Source organism: Rattus norvegicus, chromosome 5 (genome assembly GCF_021556685.1).
Source record: "Rattus norvegicus strain SHRSP/BbbUtx chromosome 5, alternate assembly SHRSP_T2T, whole genome shotgun sequence".
NCBI classification, from domain to species: domain Eukaryota; kingdom Metazoa; phylum Chordata; class Mammalia; order Rodentia; family Muridae; genus Rattus; species Rattus norvegicus.
The window spans coordinates 79,007,100-79,030,127 of record NC_141538.1 but is presented as its reverse complement, the minus strand read 5'-3'; the positions used below and the strand labels follow the sequence as shown (position 1 = coordinate 79,030,127).

The window sequence follows — 23,028 nt, the reverse complement described above, 5'->3', positions numbered from 1 at the left end:
GTAGAAAGTACAGGTTTCCTCTCGTGCAGGATACTTCACTCACAGCTGTTCGGTTCCTATTGTTTGTACCGTTCTAAAATCACGGTTTGAGTGAAACAGCAAAGTGGTCACACATAACCTTGTCAAAATGCCAGAAACGCAGTTCCAATTTCCATCCTATCTGAACTGTCTCCAAGTGAGTTTAATTAATAGTCACTATCTCATGTGCCAGACATTGTGCTAGGTCCTATGGATACACATGGCAGACGGGTACGTTTAGTGCAAGAGAAGGGCTCCTTGGGTTCATGCTCAGTGTGATAAGTGCTATAGCCACAGAGGACACATGGCCAGACTGGAGTGTTCCACCTCAGGAGACTCAGTGCTGACTGAGCCAGTGAGGCCACTTACTTCCAAAGTCTAGGAGTTCTCTCAAGCCCCAACAGCCAGAAAAGCATGACACGCTGCATTAGCTTTACTCAAACAGCAGTGTGTGAAATCACAACTGTAAAGTGCTTGCTACCAGGACCAAGTGGATCTTTGCGGTAGCCTCTGCACTCGGTCTTTGCCCTCCATCACCCACCCCTTCCCTGGGTTTTCGTCCAGCTCCTCATGGACAGGTGGAATCATTTGAAGCTAAATTAGTAATGACCAGGTGTCTTACCTTCTTGTCTCATTAATTGTACTTAAATCCCGTTGCTGTACTTAATTTTTAATACAAAAAAAAAAAAAAAAAAACCAGGAAAAAAACCCAAAGCTCACCTTGCTCTCAAAGGGGCATTTATATGAACAAACCACCCCAGAATCACAAACTCACGGACAACTGAACACAAATGTAGTTCCCATGTTGAAGATGCACTTATGTTCAACATTTAGGGACAGGCTTCTGTGTGCCATTTTCACCCTAGAGCCCAGAGCCCATGGAACTCAATTTCCTCTACCAGTCTACCTGACCAGTTCCTAGCAATGTTCATCTAGATTTCTTACCCCCCACAAATCCTTGCTCCGTACTGAGGATATAACACAAACAAAACAGCGATTACGTCTGCATTGCCTCAGTGGGACAATGGGGAGATAAGCCGGTCCTCCAAACTGGGTAGCATCTTTCTTAAATCTTTGCATGACTCAGAAATGGTGTTCTCAGGCAACGTTTTCGGTTCTCCATTATGGCGGAAATACACATTGGATAACCTGTCTGCCTTCCACACCACGGCTTTTCGAGTCCTTTTGCAGGTGAAGGCGATGTAATGAGCAGAGGAGGCATTCAGCGCTCCATCGAGAAGCTGAAGCTGTGTTCGTCTCTACATTCTAAATAGGTATTTCCAGAGTCCTGCTGTGCCTTGTGGGTAGTGCAGCTAGGAAGCTGGACACTTCCCAGGGCCTTTCTGGTTCCCTGCAGGTGTTAGGAGCTACTACAAGTACAAACAGAGTCAAATAAAATGTTACTTTCTCTAGATACTCTGGTTTGTTTTGGGGGGTAGGGTGGAGTGGTGGTGGTGGTGGTATTTATTAATTTGGAGACAGGGTTTCTCTGTGTAGCCCAGCTATCCAGGAACTTGCTTTGTTGAACAGGCTGGCGTCAAACTCAGAGATCCACTGTCTCTGGCTCCCAAGTGCTAGGATTAAAGCTGTGTACCACCAGGCCGGCCCACAAGCCCCTTGTTCTTGAGTGGACATTGTTTTACCTCACTTTTCACTTGCTGATAAATCAGTTCTAAACTTTAGGGTAGAGACCTTTAGAAGCAACCATGCAGAACAACCAGATTAGGCCTTGGAAATAGTATCTCCAAGAAAATGGCAAAACTATTTTGAGCCCCAGGAGTCCTTCCACTGAGAATATCATCTGCTGTCACTACATTTTAGTCCTGGCACTATTTCTTAAAGTTCTTAAGAACAGGGTTCACGGGGTTGGGGATTTAGCTCAGTGGTAGAGCACTTGCAAGGCCCTGGGGTCGGTCCCCAGCTCCGGAAAAAAAAAAGAAAAAAAAATCTTAAAAACAGGGTTCACCGTTCCCATGTCACCCCTGCCCACCCATCTTCTGCCCCACAAAACCTAGGAGAAGGCAACAGGGCTTCTGCTCTCTCAGCAAAGCCCCTAGTGCACCAAGACCACACATTCCTCAGCAAACAGCTTGGGGTTCCTGTGCTGGGTTATTCTGGGTGGAGCCAGTTCTTTTTGGTTTTTCTGAAGCCTCTTCTCTCAATCACTCTTTCCTCTAATTTCAGCCCCTTTCTAACAGCTCCCCTGTCCCTCAATGGAGTGTGGATAAAACTGTAACCTCACTGGCTGGTGAGAGTTTAGTAAGTGAAGTCCACTCTTAATAGCTCCAGGTGTCAAACTGCTCTAAGCCTGAAAGAACAGGAACTTGACTCAGAATTTTCAATTCTGTAAAGCTAATCTGAGGACTAATCCGCCGTTAACCATAATACAGCTATTCAAAGTAGTCATTACAAGCAGACAGGAAAACGAAACAAAACAGCTGTGATGGAAACGCTGCTCTGTGCTGCTCAGTCTCCTGATGGGAAACAGAAATACCACCATCAAGCATGGCTTAGAACAGGTGATTTCTTACATATAAGGTAGTAATCAAAAAAAAAAAGGGGGGGGGTGCGCCAGGCTAAATCTGCCTATCTCCACAGCACGCAATAAAACCTTTGTCAAATCACTAAAAAAACAATTTCCCCTACTAATTCTCAATCTTCTACCCCAAGTCATTAAATGGATATTAAGAAACAACTATCCAAGGTCACTCGGGGGATGTCAGAGTCAAAAGTCATAGTCTAGTCTTTGGACTTAAAGTTCACTGGTTTGTGTGTGTGTGTGTGTGTGTGTGTGTGTGTGTGTGTGTGTGTGTGTGTGTGTGTGTGTGTGTTTTTCTAGTTCTTTAGACCTAAGCTAAATATCATTGACATCATCCCAGAGGCCAAACTTCTGCCCTATCAAGTTGACACGATCAGTTAATAGTATTTCACTGTCCTATCCCAGATCCTAGCACCGACAATCGCCCTGTTTCCCGAGCATGCACCTCAAGTTATCAGGATGCCTTTTACACCAAAAATAAAATAAGTGCAAAGCTCTGCAGAACAAGTGTCCAAAAAGAGAACTGGCTGCCCTCCAAAACTGTCCACGAGGAGGTGGCCATGCTGGCTAATGGGCCGAGGTGGCTCTTGCTCATAGCCACGTGGGAAACGTGGACGTCCTAAAGGTCCAGGCGGCGGCAGTGTGCCGGGGTCATAGAGGACCTGATCACCCGGCTGGGAGACCCAAATCTCCGGCCACCCAACTGCGCTCGTGAGCCTCACCTTGAGCGTCTCGTAGGCGGTCGCCACTAGCAGGAAAGCCTCAGCGCTCGGCGGCGCGCCTCCGGGGCCGTCTCCGGGCTCGGGCCGGTAGCGATCCGGGTGGTAGCGCCGGGCCAGCTGCCGGTAGGCCCGCGCGATCTCCGCCTTGCTGGCCGAGCGGCTCACGCCCAGCACCTCGTAGCAGTCGCGCGTGCCGCAGTACAGCCCTTCCACCAGGGCCTCAGCGGGCCGCACCAGCAGCGGGACCAGCAGCAGCGGTGCCAGCAGCAGCCATGGGCGCTGGCCCGCAGCCCCGGGTCCCCTGCGCCAAGCGAGCCGCGCCGCCATCCCACCTCGGTCGCCGCTCTGCCAGCACAGCGGCCACTGCAGCTCTCCTCAGCGCCGGGCTCGGCCCCGCTACCCGGTCCACGTCAGCAGGCCGCGCCTGTGCGCAGGCGCAGGGGGCGTGGCACTGCAGCCACTTCCGTCCCCGCGCGTTGCTACGGGAGAAGGACGCCTTAGCCTCCCGCGGCTTCCCGAGTGTTACCAAGCCGGGTAGCCTTGGAAGCTCAGTAGTCTATTCTGAGGCGGAGGTAGGTGTCTGACCGTCGGAGGCGGTCTTAGCCACACGTGCGGCACAGTCCACACGCAGGAATAGCCACACACCACCTTCTGGACCTCGGGACTTCATCCGCTGCCGTAGGAACTCTGGGCTTTGGCATCCTATCTCCAGACCCTGGACACCATCTTCCCTCTAACCCGAACTGAAGATGAACTTAGACAATTGCACTGCCTCTCTCCCAGGAACCCTGAAAGTCGGTGGCCTTTTAGTTCCCTGTTTCTCTGCTTATTTATATATTGGGGCAAACAATTAGTTGCCTGGAGGATGTAAAACGTTTAGTAGTATCCCTGTACTGTTCACAAAGGTGTAACACCATTCACCCAAATGTGGCAATCAAAATACAGCTTAAGATCTTGCAAATGCCTCCAGGGAAATGAGGTGGTGTGGGGAGATGCTCCACTAAGTTTGAATTTCGGATAAACAACAGTTTCTAAATGTATAATTTATTTGTTGCTGTGACCAAATACCTGCAAACAGCAACATAAAAGAGGGTTTATCTGGGCTTAACGTTCTAGGGAACACAGCCCTCACAGCCTGGAAGGCTAGGCAACAAAGTAGCTGGTTACATGTTATCTGCAATAAAGAAATGAAAAGGGTGCCCAACTTATTTTCTCCTTTTTATTTGAGCCAACACCTCACTGCATACGATGGTGGTGTCCATATTCTTACCCCAGTTAAACCCCTCTGGAAAACAGCCTCTGAGATGTGTTTCCATGGTGATTCTAAATCCACGTTAACTATGACCAGTATATCCCACACGACTGACTTTGTACTTTTCCAGGTCTATGACTGGGAACTGGTCTTTGGAACCTATCGATTGGGATTGATCTGTACACCAAGTGAAGATTTGATAGACAAGGTTAGATAGTCAGAAGGAATACGATTAAAATTTTCTAGTATCAACATGGACTTTAGTCCAATATAATACACCTCAATTATTTCATTTCAAATCAATTCAAAGTGAATCAAGTACAAATACCTTTCCCAAAACGGGAAGTTTCTATTAATAGTCACATTTGTGGATTTGAAGAACACTCACACTGTGGTGATTTGAATAAGAATGGTTGCCTTAGGCTCAAATTTGAAAGCTTAGTTGCCAGAGAGTTGACTCTGGATAAGATTAGAAGACTTGAGAGGTATAGTATTTGTTGGAGGAAGTGTGTCATTAAAGGTAGGCTTTGAAAATTCTCTCTCTCTCTCTCTCTCTCTCTCTCTCTCTCTCTCTCTCTCTCTCTCTCTCTCTCTCGGCCTGTGGGTGCTCAGCTACTTCCCTGCCCGCCGTGCCTGCTGCCATGATGACAAGAAACTAAGCCCTGTGAGACTAAGCGAGACTCCACTAACGGCCTTCATTTCTAAGAGCTGCCTTGGTCATGGTGTCTCTTCAGAGCAATAGGACAGTGACTAAGACACGGAGGTAATTCAGACCACCACAGGAAGTCTCAGAATTAAAATTTTTCAAAGTGTAACCAGAGGGTGCTGTCACACCCCACTTTTGATTTCAGCACTCTAGGAGGCAGAGGTAGGCAGGGCTGAGTTTGATCTGCAGAGTGAGTTTCAGGACAGCCAAGACTACACGGAGAAATCCTGTCGCAAAAAAAAAAAAAAAAAAAAAAGAGAAAAAAGTTTCAAAGTGTGTATAGTGTGTGTGTGTGTGTGTGTGTGTGTGTGTGTGTGTGTGTTTACTGTTTGTTAGCTTTTTCTCACCGTGTGGCCCTGGCTGATCTACAGTTACTGTTGTACACACCAAGATAGCCCTAAATTTGTAACAATCTTACCACCCCTGCCTCCTGAGCCCTAAGGTTAAAGCATGAGTTACCACGCCTAGCTCTTTTTTTTTTCCCATGTGTGAGTGCATTGTTGCTATCTTCAGACACACCAGAAGAGAGCACCAGATCCTGTTCAGATCGTTGTGAGCCGCCATGTGTGGTGGCTGGGAAGTGAACTCAGGACCTCTGGAAGAGCAGTCAGTCTTCTTAATTGCTGAGCCATCTCTCCAGCCCCCTTATTATTTTTGAACTGTATTTTTAAAAGGTGATTTGAACACTGTTTTGGACTTCTTCTTGGTGATATTTATCATATTTACCTCACTGCAAGTAGACTGATGACTGTCCTAATGATGTAGAGACGTGATTCACAGTATGGAAACTATCAATTTCATGGTTAGCCCTATTATTTAATTTAGCCAGATTTGTATGAACGAAATCTCTCTTTGGCCTTCTCAACCTATGCCAACTTTCTGTGAAGAGGGAAATCCTAAGAGTTGTGAGCGATTTCCATCCCTGTAGTCCTGGCATTCAAGATATAGGGGATCAAAATAGTGAAGCTAGCCTGGGCTACATGGTACACTCTTTTCAGAAAAAGGAGAAAGAAAGGGAAAGGTTAATATGTATTTCCCCCATTGTTCCTGAAACCCATCCACTTCAGAAGGAGAAAATTATCCCCGTGTTAAATACAGTTTTCCTCAGATTCACTATTCAGTACCACTTAACTCACTAATCACCACATTAAGAAAGTGGTTTTCGGCAGCAGCTCTCTGCTCCCAAACCCCGTGGGAGAGAGACCTCACCGCCTGGTCAGGTGGGCACTCCCGAGGCTGCAGAGCGGAGGAGACCACCAACACTGCCCACCCCTGCCCACATCCCTGGCCCAAGAGGAAACTGTATAAGGCCTCTGGGTTCCCGTAGGGGAGGGCCCAGGAGCGGCAGGACCCCTGTGCCTGAGACACCGCCGGAACCTGAAGGAAACAGACCGGATAAACAGTTCTCTGCACCCAAATCCCGTGGGAGGGAGAGCTAAACCTACAGAGAGGCAGACACGCCTGGGAAACCAGAAGAGACTGCACTCTGCACACACATCTCGGATGCCAGAGGAAAACACCAAACGCCATCTGGAACCCTAGTGCACGGAGGCTCCCGAAAAGGGCGGCGCATATCTTCCTGGTTGCTGCCGCCGCAGAGAGCTCATGGGCAGCACCCCGAGAGCAAACTTGAGCCTCGGGTCCACAGGTAAGACCAACTTTTCTGCTGCAAGTGACCTGCCTGGTGAACTCAAGACACAGGCCCACAGGAACAGCTGAAGACCTGTAGAGAGGAAAAACTACACGCCCGAAAGCAGAACACTCTGTCCCCATAACTGCCTGAAAGAAAACAGGAAAACAGGTCTACAGCACTCCTGACACACAGGCTTATAGGACAGTCTAGCCACTGTCAGAAATAGCAGAACAAAGTAACACTAGAGATAATCTGATGGCGAGAGGCAAGCGCAGGAACCCAAGCAACAGAAACCAAGACTACATGGCATCATCGGAGCCCAATTCTCCCACCAAAAGAAACATGGAATATCCAAACACACCAGAAAAGCAAGATCTAGTTTCAAAATCATATTTGATCATGATGCTGGAGGACTTCAAGAAAGACGTGAAGAACTCCCTTAGAGAACAAGTAGAAGCCTACAGAGAGGAATCGCAAAAATGCCTGAAAGAATTCCAGGAAAACATAAATAAACAAGTAGAAACCCATAGGAGACACAAAAATCCCTGAAAGAATTCCAGGAAAACACAATCAAACAGTTGAAGGAATTAAAAATGGAAATAGAAGCAATCAAGAAAGAACACATGGAAACAACCCTGGTTATAGAAAATCAAAAGAAGAGACAAGGAGCTGTAGATACAAGCTTCACCAACAGAATACAAGAGATGGAAGAGAGAATCTCGGGAGCAGAAGATTCCATAGAAATCATTGACTCAACTGTCAAAGATAATGTAAAGCAGAAAAAGCTACTGGTCCAAAACATACAGGAAATCCAGGACTCAATGAGAAGATCAAACCTAAGGATAATAGGTATAGAAGAGAGTGAAGACTCCCAGCACAAAGGACCAGTAAATATCTTCAACAAAATCATAGAAGAAAACTTCCCTAACCTAAAAAAAGAGATACCCATAGGCATACAAGAAGCCTACAGAACTCCAAATAGATTGGACCAGAAAAGAAACACCTCCCGTCACATAATTGTCAAAACACCAAACGCACAAAATAAAGAAAGAATATTAAAAGCAGTAAGGGAAAAAGGTCAAGTAACATATAAAGGCAGACCTATCAGAATCACACCAGACTTTTCGCCAGAAACTATGAAGGCCAGAAGATCCTGGACAGATGTCATACAGACCCTAAGAGAACACAAATGCCAGCCCAGGTTACTGTATCCTGCAAAACTCTCAATTAACATAGATGGAGAAACCAAGATATTCCATGACAAAACCAAATTTACACAATATCTTTCTACAAATCCATCACTACAAAGGATAATAAAGGGTAAAGCCCAACATAAGGAGGCAAGCTATACCCTAGAAGAAGCAAGAAACTAATCATCTTGGCAACAAAACAAAGAGAAGAAAAGCACACAAACATAACCTCACATCCAAATATGAATATAACGGGAAGCAATAATCACTATTCCTTAATATCTCTCAACATCAATGGCCTCAACTCCCCAATAAAAAGACATAGATTAACAAACTGGATACGCAATGAGGACCCTGCATTCTGCTGCCTACAGGAAACACACCTCTGAGACAAAGACAGACACTACCTCAGAGTGAAAGGCTGGAAAACAACTTTCCAAGCAAATGGTCAGAAGAAGCAAGCTGGAGTAGCCATTCTAATATCAAATAAAATCAATTTTCAATTAAAAGTCATCAAAGATAAGGAAGGACACTTCATATTCATCAAAGGAAAAATCCACCAAGATGAACTCTCAATCCTAAATATCTATGCCCCAAATACAAGGGCACCTACATACTTAAAAGAAACCTTACTAAAGCTCAAAACACACATTGCACCTCACACAATAATAGTGGGAGATTTCAACACCCCACTCTCATCAATGGACAGATCATGGAAACAGAAATTAAACAGAGACGTAGACAGACTAAGAGAAGTCATGAGCCAAATGGACTTAACGGATATTTATAGAACATTCTATCCTAAAGCAAAAGGATATACCTTCTTCTCAGCTCCTCATGGTACTTTCTCCAAAATTGACCATATAGTTGGTCAAAAAACGGGCCTCAACAGGTACAGAAAGATAGAAATAATCCCATGCGTGCTATCAGACCACCAGGGCCTAAAACTGGTCTTCAATAACAATAAGGGAAGAATGCCCCCATATACGTGGAAATTGAACAATGCTCTACTCAATGATAACCTAGTCAAGGAAGAAATAAAGAAAGAATTAAAAACTTTTTAGAATTTAATGAAAATGAAGGTACAACATACCCAAACTTATGGGACACAATGAAAGCTGTGCTAAGAGGAAAACTCATAGCGCTGAGTGCCTGCAGAAAGAAACAGGAAAGAGCATATGTCAGCAGCTTGACAGCACACCTAAAAGCTCTAGAGCAAAAAGAAGCAAATACACCCAGGAGGAGTAGAAGGCAGGAAATAATTAAACTCAGAGCTGAAATCAACCAAGTAGAAACAAAAAGGACCATAGAAAGAATCAACAGAACCAAAAGTTGGTTCTTTGAGAAAATCAACAAGATAGATAAACCCTTAGCCAGACTAACGAGAGGACCCAGAGAGTATGTCCAAATTAACAAAATCAGAAATGAAAAGGGAGACATAACTACAGATTCAGAGGAAATTCAAAAAATCATCAGATCTTACTATAAAAGCCTATATTCAACAAAACTTGAAAATCTACAGGAAATGGACAATTTCCTAGACAGATACCAGGTGTCGAAGTTAAATCAGGAACAGATAAACCAGTTAAACAACCCCATAACTCCTAAGGAAATAGAAGCAGTCATTAAAGGTCTCCCAACCAAAAAGAGCCCAGGTCCAGACGGGTTTAGTGAAGAATTCTATCAGACCTTCATAGAAGACCTCATACCAATATTATCCAAACTATTCCACAAAATTGAAACAGATGGATCACTCCCGAATTCCTTCTATGAAGCCACAATTACTCTTATACCTAAACCACACAAAGACCCAACAAAGAAAGAGAACTTCAGACCAATTTCCCTTATGAATATCGACGCAAAAATACTCAATAAAATTCTGGCAAACCGAATCCAAGAGCACATCAAAACAATCATCCACCATGACCAAGTAGGCTTCATCCCAGGCATGCAGGGATGGTTTAATATACGGAAAACCATCAACGTGATCCATTATATAAACAAACTGAAAGAACAGAACCACATGATCATTTCATTAGATGCTGAGAAAGCATTTGACAAAATTCAACACCCCTTCATGATAAAAGTCCTGGAAAGAATAGGAATTCAAGGCCCATACCTAAACATAGTAAAAGCCATATACAGCAAACCAGTTGCTAACATTAAACTAAATGGAGAGAAACTTGAAGCAATCCCACTAAAATCAGGGACTAGATAAGGCTGCCCACTCTCTCCCTACTTATTCAATATAGTTCTTGAAGTTCTAGCCAGAGCAATCAGACAACAAAAGGAGGTCAAGGGGATACAGATCGGAAAAGAAGAAGTCAAAATATCACTATTTGCAGATGATATGATAGTTTATTTAAGTGAACCCAAAAGTTCCACCAGAGAACTACTAAAGCTGATAAACAACTTCAGCAAAATGGCTGGGTATAAAATTAACTCAAATAAATCAGTAGCCTTCCTCTACACAAAAGAGAAACAAGCCGAGAAAGAAATTAGGGAAACGACACCCTTCATAATAGACCCAAATAATATAAAGTACCTCGGTGTGACTTTAACCAAGCAAGTAAAAGATCTGTACAATAAGAACTTCAAGACACTGAAGAAGGAAATTGAAGAAGACCTCAGAAGATGGAAAGATCTCCCATGCTCATGGATTGGCAGGATTAATATAGTAAAAATGGCCATTTTACCAAAAGCGATCTACAGATTCAATGCAATCCCCATCAAAATACCAATCCAATTCTTCAAAGAGTTAGACAGAACAATTTGCAAATTCATCTGGAATAACAAAAATCCCAGGAGAGCTAAAACTATCCTCAACAATAAAAGGACTTCAGGGGGAATCACTATCCCTGAACTCAAGCAGTATTACAGAGCAATAGTGATAAAAACTGCATGGTATTGGTACAGAGACAGACAGATAGACCAATGGAATAGAATTGAAGACCCAGAAATGAACCCACACACCTATGGTCACTTGATTTTTGACAAAGGAGCCAAAACCATCCAATGGAAAAAAGATAGCATTTTCAGCAAATGGTGCTGGTTCAACTGGAGGTCAACATGTAGAAGAATGCAGATTGATCCATGCTTATCACCCTGTACAAAGCTTAAGTCCAAGTGGATCAAGGACCTCCACATCAAACCAGACACACTCAAACTAATAGAAGAAAAACTAGGGAAGCATCTGGAACACATGGGCACTGGAAAAAATTTCCTGAACAAAACACCAATGGCTTATGCTCTAAGATCAAGAATCGACAAATGGGATCTCATAAAACTGCAAAGCTTCTGTAAGGCAAAGGACACTGTGGTTAGGACAAATCGGCAACCAACAGATTGGGAAAAGATCTTTACCAATCCTACAACAGATAGAGGCCTTATATCCAAAATATACAAAGAACTCAAGAAGTTAGACCGCAGGGAGACAAATAACCTTATTAAAAAATGGGGTTCAGAGCTAAACAAAGAATTCACAGCTGAGGAATGCTGAATGGCTGAGAAACACCTAAAGAAATGTTCAACATCTTTAGTCATAAAGGAAATGCAAATTAAAACAACCCTGAGATTTCACCTCACACCAGTGAGAATGGCTAAGATCAAAAACTCAGGTGACAGCAGATGCTGGCGAGGATGCAGAGAAAGAGGAATACTCCTCCATTGTTGGTGGGATTGCAGACTGGTACAACCATTCTGGAAATCAGTCTGGAGGTTCCTCAGAAAATTGGACATTGAACTGCCTGAGGATCCAGCTATACCTCTCTTGGGCATATACCCAAAAGATACTCCAACATATAAAAAAGACACGTGCTCCACTATGTTCATCGCAGCCTTATTTATAATAGCCAGAAGCTGGAAAGAACCCAGATGCCCTTCAACAGAGGAATGGATACAGAAAATGTGGTACATCTACACAATGGAATATTACTCAGCTATCAAAAACAACGACTTTATGAAATTCGTAGGCAAATGGTTGGAACTGGAAAATATCATCCTGAGTGAGCTAACCCAATCACAGAAAGACATACATGGTATGCACTCACTGATAAGTGGCTATTAGCCCAAATGCTTGAATTACCCTAGATGCCTAGAACAAACGAAACTCAAGACGGATGATCAAAATGTGAATGCTTCACTCCTTCTCTAAAAGGGGAACAAGAATACCCTTGGCAGGGAAGAGAGAGGCAAAGATTAAAACAGAGTCTGAAGGAACACCCATTCAGAGCCTGCCCCACATGTGGCCCATACATATACAGCCACCCAATGAGACAAGATGGATGAAGCAAAGAAGTGCAGACCGACAGGAGCCGGATGTAGATCGCTCCTGAGAGACACAGCCAGAATACAGCAAATACAGAGGCGAATGCCAGCAACAAACCACTGAACTGAGAATAGGACCCCGGTTGAAGGAATCAGAGAAAGAACTGGAAGAGCTTGAAGGGGCTCGAGACCCCATATGTACAACAATGCCAAGCAACCAGAGCTTCCAGGGACTAAGCCACTACCTAAAGACTATACATGGACTGACCCTGGACTCTTGACCTCATAGGTAGCAATGAATATCCTAGTAAGAGCACCAGTGGAAGGGGAAGCCCTGGGTCCTGCTAAGACTGAACCCCCAGTGAACTAGACTGTTGGGGGGAGGGCGGCAATGGGGGAGGGTTGGGAGGGGAACACCCATAAGGAAGGGGAGGGGGGAGGGGGATGTTTGCCCCGAAACCAAAGAATTATTATTAAGTATTAAATAAATTTTAAAAAAAAGAAAGAAAGTGGTTTTCCTGATTCCCCAGCTCTTCTCGAATTCATATTTGGAATAAGCAGAAAAATAATAGTCCACACAACTCATCCCTATTGTGTCTATATCTTGTATAGATACAAGAATATGACTTCTTGCTTGTTGCCACTAGAACGTCACAGAAAAATATGGCTGGGCAGAAATTTTGGAAGAGGAGTCTCCTGGTTGTTTCCCCCAGCTTGTTCAATGCACCCAATAGACAGCATGCTGGTTCCCAAACTTTCCACCAGAGGGTGCTATCACTCCCACATGATCTTACACTTGTTTTACGCCTAAAATCTGTAGCTTTAATGGTTTATATTAGCCCTTACCCTCCTCAGAATTTATGAATGAAATACTTTTTTTTTTCCAGAGCTGGGGACCGAACCCAGGGCCTTGTGCTTGCTAGGCAAGCGCTCTACCACTGAGCTAAATCCCTAACACCATGAAATACTTTTCTAATGCAAACAGAGTTAAATGGATTAAAGGAGAAGCTTAAAATCAACCCTATGCTTACTGTTAGAAATGTTTCTATCGAGTTGAAAGCATTGATTTTTTGTTTGTTTGTTTTTAGCTAACTGTACTATTTAAACTCTGGCAGGTATCAAAAGAAAAGATATTGGAAAAAGATCTCCTAATCTCAAGTCAGATTTTGGTGCAGTTTCCTGAAATCTGCCCTGGCTGTGAACCACTATACCCTTCTGAAACAAAACAACCTCTGGACGTGAAAAGAGATGTGAATCCTTAAAAAAGATAGACAAAAGATACCAAGAGGGTTGTCATATAATAAATTACGTGATTTTTTTTTTAAAAACTGATTACAAAAGAGTTAAGAATATGTGATAAAGATCCCCAGGTCACTGAACAACAGATGAGTCTGCTTTCAGTCACGTCTGCCCCATCCTTGCCAGGTCCCTTGCTTACCAAGAAAATTTTACTGGGCTGGTGAGAGAGGGGGTTCAGTGAGTATCGGCACTTGCTACCAAGCCTAACAACTTCTTTGATCCCTGAGACCCACAATGCTGTGGAATACACATGTACATGTACATGCACACACACCTCTCCTGGAAGACCTTGTGCCCTCAAAGTCTTTGGCTCTGATCCCATGTCTAATTGAACGTAAGCAACCTGGACCAGAGACATGAAGTATAAACTGTCACCATTGTCAGGGTAAACATGTCAGTGACACAAGGGTGTTTCCAGGGATGGGAGTGTGAAGAGGAGGCTCTGCCAGCCAGGCTCCGTGCCACCCAGCTTAAGCTGGAGGAGAAGCACCGTGGGAACTGCCTAGTGCACTGTGTGACTAATCAAAGCAAAGTAAGGGAGGGTAAAGTGGGGGCCACCAGAAATGACCAGTGAAATGTCAGCACAAAGTGAAACATTGCCATCTGAGGTGAAGGTATCCGAAAGGACCATGTGCCTGAAAACACTGACTGGAAAGACCCAGGATTAGGAGCAGTTTAAAGCCCAGGAGGACAAGCAGTTCAGGGTAGCTGGGAAGACTGGGGATGGATCTTGGTGCCCAGACACCCAGTGTGAGGGAGGAGGCCCAGAAGAGGGCATCAGCTCTCAGTGAAGCTGAAGTGGCAGGCAGTTATGAGCCATTCCACATGGTGCTGAACTCATTTGCTCTCAAGAGCAAGTGCTCTTAACTGACGAACAATTCATTTAAGAAAGTTAAATTCAGGGGCTGGGGATTTAGCTCAGTGGTAGAGCGCTTACCTAGGAAGCGCAAGGCCCTGGGTTCGGTCCCCAGCTCCGGAAAAAAAAAAAAAAAAAAAAAAAGAAAGTTAAATTCAACCAATGACCTGACTCCTGGAGCTCAAGTCTCAAAGTAAAATAACACGAAAAAGAAAACCAAGGTAACACAGCTGCCCCGAAAGTTACTAATTCCACAGTCACGGTCAGCCCCTGTGCAGGACTTCCTACCTGAAGGATATGCAAATAAAATTGTATTCATGGAGTAATCATAGTACAAAAGTCCTTATTTGTGGGGTTGGGGATTTGGCTCAGTGGTAGAGCACTTGCCTAGGAAGCACAAGGTCCTGGGTTCGATCCCCAGCCCCGAAAAAAAAGAAAAAAGAAAAAAAAAGTCCTTATTTTTTTTCTACGTAAGAGACTAAATTAAATTAGTCTTTTGTTGTTGTCCTTTTGAGACAGGATCTTTCTATGTTTCCCTGGTTGGTCTGGAACTTGTTATATAGACCAGGCTGGCCTTAAGCTCACAAAAATCTTCCTGCCTCTACCGCCCCAGTGGTGGGATTAAAGGCACATGCCATCACCCCCAGCTAATTTGTCTTCTTTAAGTGGTGTGAAAAGAAAATTCTAAAATATAGTTACATTTACCAAGTGAACTCTAGGTTTTCCAGACATTCTGTAACAGAAAGGGAAACATGCTGCAAACAATTCTTTCTAAAGCTCTAGCTCCCATTTGGGGTAAGAGGGAGCTAAATTCAACAGACGTTTCTTCCACAGCTCCTGAGCACCTTACCAAAACCTTGCTTGGAGGAGGCATGGTAATAAGTATGGACAAGTGTCAGTGTTCTGGCTCCCATCCCACAAGCCCTGCCCTGTGCATTCCTTACTCACTCTGATTCCGGTTATCACCTGGCACGCGTACCTGTAAATCAGGTTCTCTCTATCCTAAGATCTACCACAGATTCCCAGCTTAGGGTCTGGTTTATGGAGCCCAGGCGGCCTTGTTCTGTGTATTAGCCCTGCATCTTCTGCGTCGTCCTCTTCCTCCCATCCACTGCCGCTGCATTTTCTGGAGACAAGCCTTAAGAGAATAATAAAATATGAGTTAGGAATTCGGTTATGAGATACCTTCATGTATCCTTGCTTTAATTTCCCCCACTCCCTGCAATTTCCCTATGGAAAGGACCTTATAGATTTAGAGCCATTCAGGTTTTTGCCTGAAATATCCAACCTTGAACCTCCCATTGGCCCACAGTTCTAATTTTACAGCTTCCCATCTGTTGCCACCGTACCATACCATGGAGTTTCTATATGTTGCCATTCTGTAGACCAGGCTGGCCTTGAACTCAGAGATCTGCCTGCCTCTGCCTCCCAAGTGCTGGGATTAAAGATGTGCATCAGTACACCAGGCAGTATACTCCTGTGTTTCTCTAGCTGTTTTTAATCTGTGGGGTCCTCATTTGTCCCCAGGTAACATTGATGAGTATTTAACCCTTCACCAGTTTCCACAGACAACTGAAAGATCCCAATATTTAGAAATCTTTCAAAAGGATTTTGCTAATTATCAAGGAATCATGGGAGTGGTTCTATTATGTAACACAAGGTTATAGTCTCCTCTCTCTAAGAGAATTGTTACACTTGTGTATTTTATGTGTGTTAAGGTCAGAGGACAACCTGCAGGAGTCAGTTCTCTCCTTACACCCATGGTTCACAGGGGTCCAACCCAGGCTGACAGGCTTGGCAGTGAGCACCTTTATCCTCTGAGCCACCTCAGCAGTCCCTGGCTTCCCTTTTGGGTGTGAAATAGGGAAATCCAGGTTCTCTTAGAGTTGTTAATTTCCTCCTTTGATGCCTTAGATCAGCCAATACCCATTTCTTAAGAAACTTTGTCTTTGACTCCATATGACTCTTTTTTTTTCTTAAGTGAAGTGTGGCCCATTCTTTCAGAGGTGGGAAATACTCCGTTTTATTGTGTAGAGCCCCTTGACTCCATGCAGAATCAAAACCAATTCTTGCTTTGTCAAGACTGTCTAAATTCTATTAAACATCAGCAAGTCCACTCATGACCTGAAGGGCTGAGTGTGCTTAGTGGGCTCTAAGCATAAGTCTCTGTGTCGATGATCCTGGGCTGGCACTGGGTAGACAGCCGAGACAGAGCAAGTTAACAATGACAAAGTATAGAGAGGTCTGAGGAGGAGCGGGGAAGTGGGGAAGGACTCACAGGATTGGCATTTAAGCTAAAAGCCCAAAAGGTAACAAACCAATCAGGCAAAGAGAACAGATATTCTGGGCAGGACAATGTGCTCAAGATCCTGCCGTTTCAGAGACTTCAAGTGTCTGATGACGTAAAAACCATCATAGCTCGAGTGAAGTGGCGGAGTCGGGGCGAGATGTGGCGACTGAAATCAGCTGGGGTGCTGTGAAAACACTCCCCAGTGGTGAGTATCCAAGAGGCAGAAGGACATAAGCTGCTTAAGGAAGGAAGTCGCCTGACTTGGTTTGCGGTTTAAACATTCGTCATTGTGCTCCAGCTACCAGATGGAGAAAAAGATGAAGCAGAGGTAGATGCAGGCGGACGAGATGCGTTATTTGAGAAAATGATGGTGGCTTGGACCGCACAATGGCATGGGGAAAACAAATGCACCAATAGAGGATCTGGAGGAGAGACAGCAGTCCTTGACAATGATCTGACTATAGTGCTGAGAGGGAAAAATCACAAACTAACTGGAGAGGGAGCTTTTCAACATTAATACCAGGATCTCATGATGCTACCCATGTTCCAGGGTCCTTCTAAATAAACTTTATTACAGCCTGTGAACTTCATAATCACAATTGGGCACTGTCCCTCCATGTATTCCCCATGAAGGAAAAAAATGCTCACTCTAAATGTCCCCCCAAATCCCTAAAAACATCTATTTATATCTCTAAGCCATGTGATGGCTTCTAATGGCAAGGGAAATTGGTTAGCACACTGCTACTGCTACAGCACCGGGATTCTCACTAACAAGGAAGCAAGCAAGAATGCATCTGCCTTCGGCTTAAATCAGAAACCCAGGTGAGAGAATGTCAAGTTGGAGACAACAGACAAATCTATCAGGAAGACCCTTGAGCATGTGAATTCATGGAACTTGGAAGAGAGGGTAAGCCAATTTAAATGGGGGAAGTTTCCGTATATAGGTAGTTTTTTGTGTTTTGTTTTTCAAACATAAAACATTCTGGTTAATCCCAAAGGGATGGGTTATGCAAGAGAGAAAGAATAATGAAAGTAGCTCAGTGAAGTTAGAAGATTAAGACAGTCCTTTCGGGAGAGCTCTTTTCCAGAGAGCTGGGAGAGCTCCTTTCGGGAGAGCTCTTTTCCAGAGAGCTGGGAGAGCTCCTTTCGGGAGAGCTCTTTTCCAGAGAGCTGGGAGAGCTCCTTTCGGGAGAGCTCTTTTCCAGAGAGCTGGGAGAGCTCCTTTCGGGAGAGCTCTTTTCAGGAGAGCTGCTTGCTGTTATCAGTGGCAGAAAGGTGAACAGGAATGCAAAGACGTTTGTCGTCTCGATCACTAAAAGATGAGATTTTTGATCCATGGCTTTGATGTGCTCACGAAACACAAGGTCAGCTGCTGAGAGCAGAAGTGAAAGTTGAACCCAGGACAGCCCAGTGTGAGAAAGCAGGTTGAGCAATTCTCGAGTGCCCCTGTGCTGTTGTGACCAGAGGAACACCTGTCAGTCTAGGCTGTGTGGTTTGCTCCAAAACTATTCAGATGTCCACAGTGTGGAGGAGGGAACCCGTGGAGGAGGGGAGGTGTGGAGAGGAGGTGTTGAGGAGCAGTGGTGTGGAGAAGCTAGAGGCTCCTTCATTTCTGCTTCGGGGTGTCAGAGGATGGCAGAAGGGGGGTAGTGGGGGAGCAGAGGTGGGGGTGGGAGGGGGAAGCTAATATCACCTCCTTAGGAGTACTTACATCTGAACTAAACCAAACCACACAGCTCCTTCACTCTTACCGTGCTAATCAGCAGACAGAAAGGAAAACACCTCATACATTGTAACAGTTGAGCTTTATGATGTCCGCTAGGCCAACTCCCAACAGCCGCTGTCCCCAGTGCCTGGCAGGGGAAGGGAGGCTGTTAGCATCACCAACCTTGCAGTTCTGGCTCCAGCCAAACCCAGTCTGGGACAGGGGGACTCACCGAGGAGCCTTCCAGACAGATCAAAGAACGTTAGATTAATTTGACAAGTCACCGTCCTAAGCCAAGTTTTTAGCAGGTTTCATTAGCAGAAAAATCTCCCTTCTGCTCCTTACAAACAGAACCTGGAGGGCCAACACGACAGGGTGTATGAGGCGGAGGATTGACCTTTGACTAGAGAAGGTGAGGGGATGCGAAGGCTAGGGTTTGTGATGAAGTTTGCCATCAGAGATGGACCAGGAGATAGCACCAATGCGGGTTCAGAGGCCACCCAGGGATTGGACCTGGAAGATACTTTGTACCTTGAAGATAATTATTCAAAGTGACTGGAAGATAAGGGCACACAAGGCCATTTAACTTAAACACACATATACCTCACACCCAGGTCACAAAGCAGGATCAACATTTCCCTGTAAGCTTAAATTTTTCAAAACCTACTTTTAATATGGGTTCTCAATCGTTTTAACCTCCCTTCTAGCCCACCACCCACCAGAGGTAGTTATTAGAATATGGAGGAGTGGACCGATTTAGAAATTGTTCTTTGGAGCAAATCCCTTCTGGGTTGCCAGGAACTCAGCAGTTCAGTTGACAGGATTCAGCAGGGGCTTGATCCACTCAGAATATTTCACAAATATTCCAGCTCAGTAGTGTCCAGTTCAGTAGTGTCCGGATAGCAAACACAAATCACAGGGGTGGCACAACCTAGCAGAAACAGCCAGGCCTCAGCTGAAGTGGCAGGAATCAGCAGGAGCGATTAGGGCCAGCAGGGACTCCAGTAGTTTTCTGTCATGCCTCTCTTAAGGAAGCAAAGATCAGCGAAGACAGCAGACAAAGGAGTGTTGCAAAGCTAACCATGCAAACACTTCTCCGTCACTGTTCCTTGGGTCCTGTTTATACCTCCTCCAAACATACAACGTGTCCACTGGTCTCACCTCACCACGTCTTGCCTCAGTGCCTGAGTCCGTATCATCTGACATCACTCTACCAATCAACCTGAGTCCTTGGAAGCAGCCAGAAGCCGCCAGAACACCACTGGAATTGTTTTTGGTGTTTCTCTACGGAGTCAGGACAAACAGAGCTCAGCTACACATGGGTATCATTATCATCACATGTCCTCTCACACACTCGCTGAGCAAAACATGCTTTCCTTCACCTGTGTCTGCTTCAGGAAAACACCGCTTCACATGCTTGCCCCAGCAAAACACCATCCGACACAAGTGACTTTCCAAAGAACCCTTAAGTGTCCGTTTCCCTGTCTCCCCCTCCTGTGATATAAGAATCTATATGTCCTCAAATACACTGAAACCCTAACATTGAATCATAGAGGCATTTCTTAGGGGATTGGTCTTGAGGGTGGAGCCCTCATGGTTGGGATTGGTGCCCTCAAAAATCTACCCAGTAGTTTGGCTCTGAGGCCATTCATAGTTTGCCAGTTGCCCTAATCCACAGTCTATGTTCAGACCCTAGCAGCTCTTTCAGCCATGACTGTTTTGGCTAACTAACCCCAGGCTTCTCTCCTATAGTAACTTGGGGTCATCTGTTGTCACGATTCTTTTGCCCTCTTGTTCTAGAACAGTCCCTAAATCTTTCTCTGTCTCCCTTGGCCTTAATGCTTTGAAAGACCAAAACATATACTTGTTGTTCTGTAGGGTTTGAACGTGAGTTTGTCTGCTCTCTCCTCAAGTTCCAACCCCAAGCTATGCACTTCTGTGAGGATACTGTGAATTATTGGATTATTACTCTCTGGAGACCGACTATCGGAAAGCACAAGATAACACCTATTTATCTCATATTACCAGTGGGACTTGGGCCACTTCTCTGCCAAGACTTTCCCACTGTAAAATTACCTTTGTCCCCTTAATAAATAACTGGTAAAGGGGTGTGTCAGTATTCACTGGACAAATACATCACTCCCCACCAGCCTTTCACTTACACCTTCCCGCTCAAGCTTCTTCCTGAGTCAGTTTTTTTTTCTTTTTTTCTTTTCTGAAACAGGGTCTCTCTGTGTAGTCCTGGCTGTCCTGGAAGTTGGTCTGCAGACCAGTTGACCTTGGACTCACAGAGATCCACCTGCCTCTGCCTCTCAAATACTAGGTTTAAAGGCACGCACGCACCACCACCACCACCACCACCACCACCACCACCACCACCACCACCACCACCACCACCTAACATTACCTGAATCAATTATTACTATAATAGTCACAAAATCGTGCCATTCCAATCCTATCCTCCTGGCTACCATCTGTGCTTTAGGGAGATCATTTCCTTACATGGGGATTAGTGAAATTATAATTTATAGATTAGCATGTCTTACTGTTGGGTTATGTGGGCACTGACTGCTTGCTCTGATGTTCAGTCTTTTTTTTTTTTTTTTTTTTTTTTTTTTTTTTTTTTGGTTCTTTTTTTGGAGCTGAGGAATCGAACCCAGGGCCTTGTGCTTGCTAGGCAAGCGCTCTACCACTGAGCTAAATCCCCAACCCTTGATGTTCAGTCTTATATTTGGTCAGTGGAAGCTCCCAGAAAGCAGCTGTGTCCTCTTGACAGACACATTCCTTTCTTTCTGCCATGCCCCCCCCACACCCCCCATTACTTGCCACAGGCTTCCTTACTGATAACGATGTTTCGGGTTCCTCTTGGCTTTTTAGGGTCCCAGCCCAAGTGGGGCAGTAAGAGTGCCTACTGGAGAGTTACATGAACTAGGCAAGGGATAGAATGCTGGGAGAACTCGGAAGGGAAAACCAGAGAGACACTCCTCATACCCTCAACTGATTCTCATGAGAGAAATTGCCCTGCTCACAGAAACTTCCAGAAATCCTGTAAGCGTGACCTTCCTTCAGTTTGCTATTTCCTACATGAGGAGTCTGCTTTACCATGGGGTTGGGAGGTCCAATGCCCAGGGCAAAGTGTCAGCTCCAGAAAAGACTAACCAGGTTTCCAGTCACAGCCCTGGAACCTACATAGTCTCTAGTGTGTGCTGCTTTGCCTCTCGCTTCCCCGAGGCTCTGGGGAAGATAACAGTACCGAACACTAGCCAAGCTGGTGCAAGAGTCACAGCCGACACACCACCGCCTGCCTCTCCCTCATATGCCACAAGAGGCTGCCCAGAGCTGGTATCCTTCGTGCACTACAGTTTTCCTGCAATTATCAAAATAACTGCACACATTGGTTTTTAAGGGTGTGTGTGTGTGTGTGTGTGTGTGTGTGTGTGTGTGTGTGTAAGGGCTTGAGCGTACTCTTGTACAAGTGCAAATGCCCAAGGGGCCAGAAGAGGGTATCGCTTCCCCTGGAGCTGGATTTCAGGCGGCTGTGAGTTGGAACATACTCTGGTCTTCTGGGAAAGCTTGCTCTTAACTGCTGAGTCATGTCTCCAGCCCTACAAACGGACTCTGTCTGGTTTCACAGCATCTCACCAGACTAGTGAAATACAAAGGTTGTCATGAAGAAAGGGGGACACGCCTTTAAAGTTTCTAAACAGATCGCCACGGAAGAACCTACCGATAATTACTTTATCGTGTGCTCTACACGTTGTATTACCTGGGTTATTTGACGAGGAACATTCTTTTATTACTCTAATGTTTTAAGTTACTTGTTCTCTCGGGTCACTAGATCAGAGTTCATTGAAAACCTAAGAGCAAACGGCTAAATTTTCTCAGAGCAAAGTAAAAGAAATCTCTTTCCTCAGTCCACTGTTCCGTACTGGAACTCTGTGAACTGTGTGTTCACCATGACTTAGCATAATCTTCATGACTTATTGGTAAGTCGTGCAGGCTGACTAAGTCTGAGTGTTACCAAAGCTATGATTTTGACTTGGCACAGTCCCTGGTCCCTTCTATGGCTGGAGGTTGAACCATGCTCTCACACACAGTACTTAATCCCTCCACCACTGAGCTACACCCTGGCTGTGTCTCATCCCTTTGCGATCTTTCCAGCGAGTGAGCATTGGAGATACTTCATGTTATGGGCAGTTTGTTTCTGAGATTTTCACTTGGCAAAGATTTCTCTCACTGGCTGTTTTATTAGTGCTTTCAATGCCCCAACCATAGTGTTTTTAAACTATGTTAGCAAAGCTCTTTGTTAATGATTAGGGGGTGTGGCCTTGTTGAAGGACGTCTATTACCTGGCGTGGGCTTTGAACTTTCAAAAGCCCACACTAACCCAGTCTCTGTCTGCTTGCTTTTTGCAGATCAGGATGTGAGCTCTCAGCTACTGTTCCAATACCATTCCTGCCTGCCTGCTGCCACGATCCCCGCCATGATGACCATGGACCCACCCTCTGCAACTGTGAGCAAACCTCCAATTAAATGCTTTCTTTTAAAAGTG

General features: G+C 45.0%; 1 protein-coding gene and 1 long non-coding RNA gene across 3 annotated transcripts in view; one reads left to right on the top strand and one right to left on the bottom strand.

The window, feature by feature from the left end:
• Window positions 1-3,691, bottom strand: part of Dnajc25 (DnaJ heat shock protein family (Hsp40) member C25) — a 22,351-nt gene extending 18,660 nt beyond the window's left edge. The window contains exon 1 of one of the 2 annotated variants that reach the window (XM_087549727.1): window positions 3,280-3,691. Coding sequence is in view for 1 of the 2 variants with exons in the window: in NM_001025021.1 (NP_001020192.1) it covers window positions 3,280-3,606 (327 nt within the window). In the remaining variant the exon portion in view is untranslated. 2 annotated transcript variants of the gene reach the window in all.
• On the top strand, window positions 3,211-23,028 carry LOC148005814 (uncharacterized). Its single transcript, XR_015620241.1, has 3 exons — window positions 3,211-3,851; window positions 5,144-5,294; window positions 22,892-23,028. It is a non-coding gene; the product is annotated as an uncharacterized LOC148005814 (long non-coding RNA).